The sequence below is a fragment of the Perna viridis genome, chromosome 8, assembly GCF_037379345.1.
Source record: "Perna viridis isolate PV_CMFRI_1.1 ecotype Kerala chromosome 8, ASM3737934v1, whole genome shotgun sequence".
NCBI lineage: Eukaryota > Metazoa > Mollusca > Bivalvia > Mytilida > Mytilidae > Perna > Perna viridis.
In genome coordinates this window covers 28237082-28251247 of record NC_142452.1, presented here as the reverse complement: position 1 = coordinate 28251247, position 14166 = coordinate 28237082, and the positions used below count along the sequence as shown (strand labels likewise).

Here is a 14166-nt window from a genome sequence, read left to right as displayed (position 1 = left end):
CATAAACAAGATAATATTTAACCTCTATTACTTCAAAGAATATAATTGAGCACTGAAAAAGCAATCAAAGTATGAAAGTAATGAGTTAAGTCGTAGGTCCGAAGAATAAGTTCACAAACAAGGATAGCTTTACAAAGAGTGATCAAGGGAAACAAGGTTATAGCGGTAATCAAAAGAATGTAATCCAGGGACAAAGACCAGACATGGAAAACAGACATACACAACAAAGAATATAAAGTAAGTAAAATCATACATACAAAGTAACAAAAGCAAATGAGCAACTCGGACTCCACTAAAAACTGGGAGCATGGAACAGGTGCACCGGTAGGGTAAGGTCCAATTATTACAGAGGCAGAAAATTTCTTTTTTATTTACAAACATTACAAATAACAACAATGAAATGATCAAACATTATAAAAATGCTGATGCGTTGTTCAAGGGTAGTATAAGTACAGATTTTTGTGAAAGCATGATTATTAATCCATCAAATAAATGTCTATTAATTTAAGACTGTTTTTTCCCATTTTTTCAAATCACAAAGTAAGCCATGGTTAGGCAATATACATGTAACCCGCGATTCGTTGTGTCGGGTATATGCTTGTGAGTCTCATTTTGAATGCGTATTTCCCGTGAATCAAATTGGTCTAACATATATATATTGCAAGAGGGAAAAAAATATATAGATTTAAAAAGTCCACTGGTTCCACACATAGTCAACTGGTCATAAATACGTGTATGGAATCAGTTAGAAAAGTATATGTATTTATCTGTAATAAAAAAAGTCTTCCTCGCATCTTTCCCAGATATTTGATTGGTCCACGGTATTACTTCTTCCCCGATAGTGACTGGGATTGGTATCGATAGCAAGTATAACAACAATGCGTCTTCACATCATAGTTATTGCAGACATTGATCCCGAACCTTCTAATGTACTCGCCACACTCTAATACTCCATATGGTGTACTGAATGACACAGGACGATCCCCGTACTCACAACCTAGAAAGAAATTAAGTTCGATATTTAAGGAATAACTTTTAAAAGTCTCAAATCTCTCGTTAGTTTTTTTTCCAACAAATCAAAACCTCGTGTTTATCGTGGAATATCTCTTTAAAAAAGTTTCGTGTTCGATATTATTGTTTAAATTCGGTTTGGTCGGTTTCAACCGGAAGTTCTAAAATTCCATCTTGACAATCTCCTCATAAGACCTATGTCCACTTCCTGTTAACTACGTATCCATTCGATAGCTTGTATGCTCTGCTATGCTAGATGTGAAAACAAATCATAAGATATGAGCACTAATCCTTATAAATCCGCAAAGTTGTTTCCATTGTACTGCACTAAGTTTCATAAAAAGGTGGGATCTAGTAATAAAAATGGAAGCGTGGCAAAGGTTTCAAAGCTTTGAATAAGCGAATATACCATCTTGACATGACAGTGCAAAATCTTGATCGAGTTTCTAAATTCCCTTTTATGTCATTATATGGACACGAATATATATGAATTATATGAATTTTGATAATTATGTTCCAAACATTTGTAAAACCTCCATTTGCACTGGGATTTTTTTATCATCATTTATTATTCAGAAAGTAAAAGTGAACAAACTTTAGAATTTGTTAATCCAGCATATACTACCTTTTTCATCAGTTAAACCTATTACATTACGTGAATGTCCATGCTTTGCGTGTGTTTTTTTTTTTTTTTTAATTTAACCCTATTTAGAAGAAGTGCGATTGGACAGGATATTCAAAGGTAAAATCAAAGACTGAAGTCTTCAAAGTCGCTAATCGTCAAATATTCTATGCCACTAATTTTGGCCGAGATTGGCATGAATGCGATATCCTCTAAAATTGGGTGACTTCAGCCAAAATCATGGTTCCCTTGATATGATTACTCTTTCGTTACCGTGATGACCCGAACGTTTTTTTTTCTCAATCAAAACAACTGGTTACCAAAAAGCACACGTAGAACATATGTGTATGATATTTAAGAAATACATTTTGATCTCGTAAGAAGCTAGAAGTATGAAGTTAAAGCGGTAAACACGACACCGATCAGCAGCTTAATGTGGAGTAGTAATATATAGTTATGCAAATCATATGCAAATATGAAGTATTGCAATTACGAGTACAAGAAGTCGCTAACAACATTAGCGACTAAAAGAACGTATATAAAGGGCATGCAAGATTGTAACAACACAATTATACTTCAAAAGGCACGAATTAAAAATAATATGAAATGAAAATTGTACGCAAGAAATGGTACAATATTGTTATATAACGATATATGACTTGATATCAAACAAAACGAACATAGTTACCTGCTATTTGCTCTCTGTTTCTCGCCTTGAGTCTTTCGCATGATTGACAACAGATTTGTTTGACAGTCGGCATGTAACAATTTATTCGCAGCTGGTTCTGACTGTCAAAGGGTTTGCATAAGTCAGGATTTTGATCTCCCCACTTACAAACTGAAAATAGAGAATAAATAGATCCAAACATTTGGAACTTTTGCATTCAAGTTTGTAACTGAGAGATTTTGTTGATCAGGATTGATATCCATAATTACAACTTAAATATCAAATACATAAGTTAGCATTGTCCATAATTTTGAAACGATTCATTTCATGCGGTTGTATCTTTCTTACATGCTATACAACAAAATTTTTCTTCTTAATTAAAAGAACGACCAGAAAATTTTAAAAACTGGGAAAATGGCATCTTTTTTTAAGTTCTTCTCCGAAATGTGTATAAGGTGTGGCACATGAAAAACAAATGCATAGATTTTATTACATTTCCAAAGTATTTTTACCTGATAACCTCAAGAAATGACCATCAAAGTTTTTGTAAAATTTGCTTTTTTAAGATATAAATAGGTCAAATTTGGTTGAAATGCACCGTGGAAAATGGCGAGAAAATTTCCCACACTTTTTTTCCTTTTAAAAACAGTCAAAAAATATCTACGCCGCAAATGCTTCAGAATAAATTAAAATAGCTTTTCAGTTGTTTAAAAGGTGTATTGAATATATTTGAGGCAAAACAGACCAAATTTAGAATTAAGACGCACCACTCACTGCCTGACCATCACAGAGTATGGCACTTAAGGAGGTAGACCTAGGGTTAGGAACATAACTCTTGAAATCAGTGATGTGCTAGTATCATATTCAATTTCACCAAAGCCTTACAAGCTTTCATTTGAAACAGAATGAAATAAGTTCAAGTTACTTTGATGCTTTCATGAGATTGATGTAAAATGCTTAATACAAACGTTCCAAAGATTTGTTAGAGTTGTGTCTCTTACCCTGGTCTACCTCCTTAAAACATTTCTGGTATGCGGCATGCCTGTTATGAACTTTTGAGTCTACAACATGTGATATATAGTAAGGTAAACATACCCCCAGCGTCATTGTCGGCCAATGACGGGCACGTCACACAACAAAGACGTTGGTTTTCAGGGAGATAACATAAGTGACGTTTCTCCCTGATGATCTGGCACCGCGGAGTCAGGTCGCCGTATTCACATCCTGATATTGCTGTAAGTACAAATAATTACTTGTTACAGATGCATTGACTTACTTCGTATACCCGGGTCGGCAGCGATATTTTTATGTCAAATGAAATCTATTGATACGGAACATGTTTGGAATTCAAAAAGAAAAAAATAGAAGTACGAATTCGAAGTATCAGACGCGGAGAAATCGGCAGGTAAAAAATGGGAACATAAAGAAAACCAAAGAACAATAGACCAAGAGAAATTCAAAAACATTTCAAATGAACTAAAGAGTTACACTGAAACGGGCAAAGCGAAACATGGTGAAATCAGTTGAACAGCTCCTGCTTTTTGCAAGCACACACTGTGCTTCTTGTTAAAGTTCATTTCGGGAGAAAAAGCTGTCTATGGCAGATGGAAACCGTGTATAATTTGTTAAAACTTAAAACTCTCCTTAGCTGTTAATCCGTTCATGGCGAGAGTAGAATATCCGAAGCGACGGCCATGAACTAAGAGCCAAGAAGCTTAGACCATATCAAGAAAGTTAGTATGATTACTGCAATTTCTACTGTTTCCAACTTCATATACTGAAGAGAAAATCAAAGTTTTCGTGCTAATCCTAGAGGCCCTTTCAAAAGCTTCTCTCTAATCTAAGGAGAATGGATACGGTGACTATGTCAACGAGACAACAACCCAACCGGGATGAACAATGTCAGCTCAAGGTCACCCATTGGTCTCCAATGAACGATGAGGAGATCCTCACACCATTGGGCAGACTGCGGTGATAATCTTTTCAAACTGTAAAATAAGGTGGTTATTGTATTATTCTGATCATTATTTCGTTGTATTTGTGTTCAGTAACACTTCAATCTTACCAACAGATTGCCGATCCCTGTGGTATTGACATGTCTGACAACAAATCTCCTTGTTTCTTTGGTTGTAACAGTCAAATGGCTGAATGTTCCTACACTGGTACGACCAATCTCCATACTCACAACCTGTAGGGTTAATAGGCTCATGTGTCTTTATCATAACATAAAAGCGATAGAGTGAATTCTATAAACAAAAGCAAAATAAAAAAAAAGCTATTTAGTTTACTTTTCTTCAGTTAGAAGCTGGACAAATATATGTCTACCGTCAATAATTTCGCTGATACAAAATAAAGCTGTACGGCTTATGACTCGACTTTTTATAAAGAAGATGTTAATGGTATGAGCAGTGGTGGATCTAGGTGTTTTAGGGGCTTAAACCTCCACTTTTTGGCAATATGTCGACCAAATGTGGGCGAATTTGAGCAATGTTCAAGCCTAGAAGTTTTTCAAAAAAAAATTCTGTTCCTTTTTACTTCAAAGTATATTTCTTATTTGCTATGTAAAATGTACTACAATTAATCAAGACAATTTTCAATACAAATTTCGATGAGAGTTTACAGAGTTATCGTTCTTATGATATAAAACATGACTGACATGATAAATGTTCTAAACCGAAGATATAAAAGTCAACTTGAACATATTTTTTTTTTATGAAAAGACACTTGTGTTCTTGGTCTTTATTCTTGTAACTTACGAACATGCTCTGATCTCTTCTGAGGCAAACATCGTTCACAGCACTCTTTGGACACTCTCTCATAGTTGTAGCATATGAAAGTGCCAAGAGTATTAATCGCTTGTGTGCAGTCCATGTTATTGATGTAAACTTGGGTTGTATCAGTAGGGCATGTCTATGTCAAAGTAAAATTAGAAACCATAGCGATAGAATCATATTCAATGGAAGAATATCTTGAAAACATATATATAATTAAAAAATAACAAGTGTAAATATTTGAAACAGCTGAAGGAAAATTCACGTGTGCGGCTAAACTAAAGCGAGAGCTCGGATCAAATGCACCTCAATGAAAATAAGCGTGCTTTATATTTACTATGAACTTATTAAACACGATGATTTAAACTCATTTTTCGTCTGAAACGATTGATGCGGGAATGGGTAAGATTTCGAAGAATTTTTAAATTTTAATCATCAATTAACAGTATTTCACGTCTGAACAGCAGGTTGGTCCTGTACGCTTTCATTACCATTTTATGATGAAACCAAACCATATTTGTTCACTTTCTTCGTTGTAAAATTTGTTTATTGTACTTCGTGTACGGCGTTAAATGAATATATAATTAACTGACCAATCAAGTGCTTATCTTCATCATTCGGGAGATGAGTCAGAGAATATCCAATACGTATTCACGTTATGATGACACTTGATTTTTATCAAATTAAGTCTCTCGGTGAATAAAAGCAAATGATTAATAGTTATCAAGAAAACCGGTTACAAATTTTGGTAGTATTTCCTTTTTTCAAAGATTGTGATGGGACATGAAAAAGCTGTTTATAATGAATATGACAATGCTTCTCCGCCATACACCATGTATTTAAGGGGATAGAATGACGATTGGTTGGTTTGGAGTCGAATGGAGTCAGAGGCCTGCCTAACTGTAGTTTATTGCTTCTGCGAGCTTGCACAATAAAAATCAGTCTCAACGTGTCTGACAAAGTAGGGTATGTTCGACTGATTGTTTTACTCCTGAAATGCATGAAATGTTAATCCATAATCAATCAACCAATCAATGTTTGTTTTGTATTGACCGGCTTTAGGTTTACCGCATTTCTCCGCATGGTAATACTTATTACATTCTATACGCATGTCTATGCATATCGCGTCCCTTGACGAAAATACTGACCGAAGAGAATTTTAACTTCAAAATGTATTCATAAAATAGAAAAAAAAACTTACAGGATCATTTGACAATACGCCTCTGTTTGGAATGTGATTCGAACTCCCACCATAAACTCTCTCATTTCTGTTGTAAATTGGATGGCGTGATCCTCCGCCAACGAACTGAACTCTTGAGTCACCAGAATTATAGTTCACACCAGAGCCCAGATGAGGTGAATACTGTGACCGTTCACTACCTTGATTTTGTTGTCTGTTTCTTGTATTTGAAAAGCCCAGCTGATTATATGGTGGGCGATATCGATAATCAGGTACAGAACCAGGACCGGAGTACACAGTGCTAGTATAGCGGTATTGCGTTCCGGTTCCTGTTCCTGTTCCTGTCCCGGTTCCAGTTCCAGTTCCTATTCCGTTTCCAGTTCTAGTTCCCGTCGATGAACTGGAAGTGGTCTGTGATCGAGAATTTCCGTTTTGTTCACCTATCCGACTGCTAAATTCCATCGCAACATCACTACCGACTTGAACTGTGTCATTATTCGCAGAATCTTCGTTGAATCCGCCATATTGGTTGTTATTGGATGCTTGTCTCCTGTTTTGCTGTTGTTGGGAAGTACGGCTGTTTCTGAACTCGACGGGAACGCCATGGGAAGTTGTTCGTCTCGTAACCGGTAAAGGCTACAAAAAACCCAAAGGCATGGTTGATAAAGGTTATATAATGGTATATATTACTCATTATGAACAAAATGTGCCTTCTGTTCGGTTCAGGGTCTATTTTACATTCAGAGCGATCAGTAGAAACATTCTATTACCTTTCTTGAAAGTGATTTGCTGTTTAACTTGGCAAAAAATATCCTCCGCGTATTTTTTTATGCAGCATGTTTCGCCAAAACATCTCCCGGACCAAAAGTTTGAATAAATGTATAACAATAAATAAATTATATTTTGAATAAAATTATGTATATTATACATAAAAGCTTTTTTTATTTCTGTCTGGTTATTTTGTAATCATCTAGTGCGAAACCACAACCGCAAATAGCAAAAGCATTTAAGGAGGTAGACCTAGGGTAAGGGACACAACTCTTAAAAATCATTGGAACGTTTGTATTCAGCATTGTACATCCATCTTATGTCAGCATCTAATTAACTTGAATTCATTTTATTCTGTTTCAAACGGAAGCTTGAGAGGCTTTGGTGAAATTGAACATGATACAAATATATCACTGATTTCATGAATTATGTCCCTCACCCTAGGTCTACCTCCTTAAATAAATTAAAGGAAATTTGGTAATATATACATGAGTTGTTATAAGGTAGCAAATTGTCGTACCAGCAGACAAAGCCCAAAACAACATTGTTTTTTGTCTGCAAAACGTTTTATATCCAATGTTTATTATCAGAGGTAGACGTAGAAAATAATAGCAGTGATAAGACCTATACTGCTACAACTCTCTCCAAAGTAGAGGTTGTGGAAAATCTGTTCTATCCTCTTGGTCTCTCTACCAGGGACGATGATTGTGATTTACCGTCTATGTACTGGATTCATAAACTTCACAAGAATCCATACAAACAACGTTTCATAGCTGGATCTGCAAAATGTACCACCAAACCTCTTTCAAAACTTTTAACTTCTATACTCACAACTGTCAAAGAGGGTCTGCAGTCCTACCACAACACTTGTAACTCCCGCAGTGGTATTAATTCAATGTGGATCCTGAAAAATTCGAAAGATCTTTCGGACACAATCAGTTCAAGACTATTATCTGAATATAATATCATTAAAACCTATGATTTTTCAACACTGTATACTTCTATTCCCCATACTCAGTTAAAATCCCGACTTAAAAACATTATACATCGTTGTTTTTCCAAAAAAGATGGTACACCTAGATATAAATATATAGTTCTTGGTAGAGATTCCTCATACTTTGTAAGAAATAATTCCAAATCATCTTCCAAATATACAGAGGAAAATGTTTACAAAATGCTGGAATTTTTAATCGACAACATATTTGTCCAGTGTGGTGGACGTGTTTTTCAACAAACACTCGGCATTCCAACGTGAACAAATTGTGCTTCTTTACTTGCTGACCTATTCTTTCACTCTTATGAGGCTGACTTTATAGCTGATCTGATCAGAAAGAAATAATATCGTTTGGCTAGATCATTCAATCTCAGTTTCCGCTATATAGATGACGTATTATCTTTAAACAATCCTAATTTCGGGAATAGGATGCATCACATCTACTCAAAAATACTTGAGATAAAGGATACTACAGACACTTTGAAGTCAGCCTCATATCTTGACCTACACTTAGAAATCGATGATAAAGGAAAACTATTGACCAAACTTTACGACAAACGTGATGACTTTTCATTCAGAATTGTCAACTTTCCTTTCATCTGTGGCAACATCCCTTCGGCTCCTGCGTATGGAGTGTTCATATCACAACTCATACGTTATGCCAGAGCTTGCCGAAACTATGCAGACTTTTTGTATCGCGCTAGAACTCTAACAAATAGGCTTCTAGAACAGGGTTATGTTGCTACAAGATTGAAGTCATCACTACAGAAGTTTTATGGTCGTCATCATGAACTCGTGGATCGTTATGGTGTATCCATCAGCACCATGAAAACGGATTTATTCAACGGGTCATAGTTTTCCTTTCCTTGTTTGTCTACCCCGGACTTGACTTTTTATGAGCAACTCGGCGGGTGTTTCTAGAAAAGCAGAGGGCGCTTACCCTACCGGTGCACCTGGTCCATGCTCCCAGTTTTTAGTGGAGTCCGAGTTGCTCATTTACTTTTGTTACTTTGTATGTATGATTTTAGTTACTTTATGTTCTTTGTTGTGTATGTCTGTTTTCCATGTCTGGTCTTTGTCCCTGGATTACATTCTTTTGATTACCGCTATAACCTTGGTTCCCTTGATTACTCTTTCAGAAAGTCAAAATCTGTTTTGTCAACTGGTGAAAAGAAAAGTAAACAAGACACTGCACTGACTGCGTGATACTCATCTCCTTTTTACACCGTGAACAGTCACCATTGTTTTAAGAAGTTCGATACATGATACAGGCGTGTATGAAGTTTTATGTCGTTTTCCAGTCTTTAATCTATACCAAACTGGGCATAAAATCATGATGTAAATGGCTACAAAACAACTTGGCAAGGCAATACTTCAGACAACTCTGCACTTGGACGGCTTGACAGGGCAATGCTTCAGACAACTCGGCCCTGAGACGACTTGGCAGGGCAATACTTCAGACTAATCGGCCCTGAGACGACTCAATATGTCAATACTTCACTTAGACAACTCGGATCACCTGCAATGTTGATATATCGTTAACATTTACATGAACTATTACTAGCAAAACTGAACCAATATGTGTCTTACAGGCAAGTTGTTGCCGTCATTGTCTCTCTTATGTCTCTCTTTCGTTGCCTTTGCTGGGAAAAACGAATCTACAAAATACATTAAAATCGATAATATCTACAGGGTATACAAGCATACAAGCATACGCACTGTGCTACAACCAATCAAACGCGCCGTGCTATTAATTATTATCATTGAAGTCTACGAGCACAGGTACTTGAGGACAGGACTCTGCATGGCACCCCATAGCCCCCCCCCCCCATCCTCATTATCATATTTTTTTAAAAATTACTATTTATCGTTTATTTGCATCATGTTTGTACCAACATAACATAATGTAATCGAATATATGGATATTGATAGAAAGCCGCATATCTTCGATGATATTATGTCATATTGGTACATTTATGATGCAAATAAACGATAAATAGTAATTTAAAAAAAATATATAATAATTAGAGGAGAGGATATGGGGGTGCCATACAGGGCCCTGTCCTCACGTACCTGTTTCTACGAGGACAAAACAAAGTTGATTGTTTAGTTATTGATATTCTTAATTTAAAAATAATAATATCGGCCATGTATTTTTCGGTAACTTAAACAATTTGAATAGTAAACAAATTTGCATTTACCCCTGTTTCTCTGTTTTATCCTCGTAGAACTAGTAGCAAGGCGCGTTCGATTGGTTATAGCACAGTGCGTATGTTTTTTTTATATATATATACAACAGTTTTGCTCATTCGCCCATTGGTCAACATGTCCTCAGACAACTTCTAAACGTTTTGAAAGATTTAAATGATGTCGGATTTATCGTGCTTTGGCAAAGCTGTCTCCTGTATATTTACTGCTTTGTAAATATTTCGTGATGTTTCGTGTAAAGAATGGTGAATTGGTCTTTACGTTAGTCTGTATTTATTCTGCATCATTACGCGTATCTTTTGTTTCAAGCACATTTTAATAGCCTTTTTTATGGTTATGAGGCGAAGTGATTTACAACAGAATAATTGAATAAGCGTATGTTTAGAGTAGTTTTATCTGTAAATCTAGCCGATGAACTTCCGATTTAATTCAGATAACACGCGCGAAGACGTCGTAATGCCTTCTTAATTGACAGACAGTAATCCTTTCAAAGATGAGGTTTACATCTATCGTACAGTCTACTGAAAAAGCTTTGTTTCATTTCCTTGAAAGAAATGTATTCCACTTATCTGTAAAGCGATTAATTAGTCGCCGTCTCATTACTTCTAGAAGTTTGTTGAATCTCTGGACCAAATTTAAATACCCTCCGGTTCCTGGCTTTGATAATTATGTATATATTTTTTTTCTTATTAAAAGGTATTTTTCGAATTCATCAAATATCAGAGTGGAATCAAAGCGTAAGAGCAGGGGACAATAATTGAAATTTACTATTTGACCAGTTGTAGTTTTGATGCAAGAGTAATCAAGGGAACCAAGGTTATAGCAGTAATCAAAGAGTAATCAAGGGAACCAAGGTTATAGCGGTAATCAAGGAGTAATCAAGGGAACCAAGGTTATAGTGGTAATCAAAGAGTAATCAAGGAAACCAAGGTTATAGCGGTAATCAAAAGAATGTAATCCAGGGACAAAGACCAGACATGGAAAACAGACATACACAACAAAGAACATAAAGTAACTAAAATCATACATACAAAGTAACAAAAGTAAATGAGCAACTAAATGTGCAACAAACGTCCTTATGCTTCGAATTTCTGGTGAATGAACAGGCACGAAACATAATAAGCAGAGACACAGATCGCTCAAAGTTGTTCATAAGCAAGTGAAAAAGAAAAAATCGTACATGTAAACAACATTTTTAAAATCCTTGAAGAAAATATCAAACTCATATACTGTTTTTATCTAAGCAATCCCAAAAGTCACAGATAAAAGTATAAAAAAACTTTAATGTAAACACAGCACGATCTATACCGAATTTGTGTTTATAAAATCTTATCTTAATTCATTTGTACTTGATGGGCTTTTCGTGGTAAATAATTTCATACACTTATGTCAAGGATACTTAGTAAAGATACAGAAACTGAAGAGATATCATCCAGAAAGCTTGTGGTTTATCATACAGATAAGAGTAAACTTGGCGTTTACATGTATACGAAAAATTTCATAATGCGTATGTATTTAATTTGGCTATCGTGTACTTTTGAGGGTTATTTGTAATAGGGGAGTTTCCTATTGTTTGCTCACGATTTCATGTAAAGTATTGCTTTGGGGGATATTTCAATCATTTGGTGTTTCTCGAGGGGTCCAAAGTCCTCCCAGGTACCCTCTTGCGTCTGACCCTGGTTTTGACATACATGTGCATGTAGAATAAAATTTTGAAAGTGAGGATTAAAAAGTTAGGAAAAAAATGGGGCTAATTGGGGAATAAAGGTAAATGGTTACAAAAAAAGATGAAAACAAAAGCAACTTGTGACAAGTAACACAGAATCCATGAGAATGTAAGAGCGGAGCATGGACAAGATACACTGGTAGTATAAGCGTTCTCTGCTTTTCTAGCGAACATCCACTGAATTGCTTTCGGTGATAACCAGACAAAAATACACGTAAAGGATAGAAGTACATCCGTCTTCATGATAAACATGTTACACAGAGTAAACAAATGGTTTCGATTCATTCGAAATCTCCAATTGTGTGCTTTTATTTAAAGTTTGTTTTTCATTCTTCGTCTTGACGGTTGTTAATGTTCGTCTTTGGTTGTGTGTTGGTGTGTTTATGTGTGTGTTTTTGTTTTGATTCTTGTTTTATTTTGTTTTGTTTGTATATCAATGAAAAATGATACAACGCATCCTAATCTAAAATAATGTTTGTTTCTTGTTAAATCATAAAAAAAATGTAGTCGGGTTGAGTAGGACTTCCTTCATACACATACTTTACCTTACCCCACATATAATTCTAACACAGATTATTTCGTCCGTTTCAAATTAAGAGAACCAATATATCAAAATCATTACAATTTGTCCTTACCTTTAAGTTTATCAGTAAAGCTCAAATCCAAGACAGTAAGGAACACACATACACACAGTAAAGGTTTTTCACCATAGTGAAACATTTTCAATCATGTAAATATAGTACCACTTCAAAAAATAGCTTTGTATCTTCCCAAAATCATATTAACATAGTTCATTAAGATAATAGGGCTACCCTCGTTAACCCTTGTTAGTTTTGAAGTGTCTTGGAACACGTGCATTCGGTTAATGCGGATTGACTGTTTTTATAATGTGATGAACACTTCACACAACCAATCTGGTAATAAGGTATATTTACTTACACATTGAAACAATTATTAAATTAATAGGAGGGGGTAACACGGAATGCACAGAAGATAAATACATGTACATGTAGTACGTTTGTTCTAATAATTGAATTGCACTCATGGTTTATTTTTTCATAATAACGCTGTGGTTTGTGAAGGCGTTCTTGTCTCGAGTTTTGGAGGTTCTGCATCTTATTTATCTCACTTCAAATCAATCTTCAGATGTGGTGGTGAACGATTCTTAACAAGCGCGCGTAGGACCGAGCATATTGAAAGTTACTTTCTAAAAAAAGTCATCGTAATTTTTTGTGCTATTGATATGAGCCTTTTTTGCTCATGTAACAGTCCCATCTCCCAAAATACAAAAACAAAACAAGATAAAACAACTCTAGCCATAACAAAAACAAAATAACAAAATACACAAACAAAAAAACGGGTTTTACATCACTTGTGAGCAATGTGCGAATCTCTGTCAATATACACCTATCATATCGTTACATCAGCACTCGGTTTGATGGAAATACAACAAAATATATTCCCTTTCCGAAATTCGTCAGTAATGTAAAGAGCAAGTGAAAAGTGTGGAGACGACATTTAATGAATATTTATTGGTTATTTAATTTTATAATTGAATTTCTAGATTTAAATTTGAAACATTTCGTTTTTTAAAAAATTAATGCATGAGCTTAAAGGTTTTAAGTACTTTTAAACATCTTAATTTGTTTTCAAATAACTATTTTCCTAAATTGTCGCGAAAGTATTTTCTTACTACTTATTCAAAGCAGTGAATTTAAATTGTTGGGTAATTTCTTATAGTAAAATTTCAAAAGTGGTAAATAACAGCCTCTTTTCTCTTGCTAAAACTACATCTACATTTGGTGTTAGAAATTAAGTGAGGCTGATAGTTCGGACGAGCAGCAATCATTGATAGCATGATTGATTGATTGATTGATTGATTGATTATCTTTTATTCCTCCATTAACATGGAGATCATATCATTGTAACATATCATTGTAACATCAGCATATACAACTCAAACTTATTCAAGGAAGCAAACCGACAAAACATAACACATGAAAAGATTTACACATAAAGTAGTTTCAAAGTAAAGTCATATCATTATAGTATATTTTTTTACATCTAAATGAGGTCGAATATAAGCCAGTACTCTATGATTGAACTCTTATTTTATTTATTGATTTAATTGTTTTTTGTCGTTTGCTGGGGGGTGTAATGACAAGGATGTAAATAAACCATCGTCGTCGCAATTTATGACTTTATTGGTTATTGTGAAA

At 35.0% G+C, this 14166-nt stretch overlaps 1 protein-coding gene across 1 annotated transcript; it reads right to left on the bottom strand.

Moving 5' to 3' along the window:
• Positions 1-354: 354 nt before the first annotated feature.
• On the bottom strand, positions 355-12891 carry LOC148610086 (uncharacterized). The gene is made up of 8 exons (XM_088542130.1): positions 12583-12891; positions 9604-9671; positions 6273-6887; positions 5057-5210; positions 4366-4488; positions 3396-3533; positions 2322-2471; positions 355-997 (listed from the first exon to the last, which is right to left on the bottom strand). Exons 1-8 carry the CDS (start codon positions 12665-12667, stop codon positions 825-827), a joined length of 1506 nt encoding a protein of 501 aa, XP_088398256.1. The 5' UTR covers positions 12668-12891; the 3' UTR covers positions 355-824.
• Between the last annotated feature and the right edge of the window lie 1275 nt (positions 12892-14166).

Bases quoted from the DNA above. Each gene is read 5' to 3' on its own strand.
- LOC148610086 (XM_088542130.1), bottom strand. From the start codon at position 12,667: ATGTTTCACTATGGTGAAAAACCTTTACTGTGTGTATGTGTGTTCCTT. The intron at 6,888-9,603 runs GTAAGACACATA...GGTTTTTTGTAG, and splicing joins ATGACGGCAACAACTTGCCT to CCTTTACCGGTTACGAGACG. The intron at 4,489-5,056 runs GTAAGTTACAAG...TTAACCCTACAG, and splicing joins GAAGAGATCAGAGCATGTTC to GTTGTGAGTATGGAGATTGG.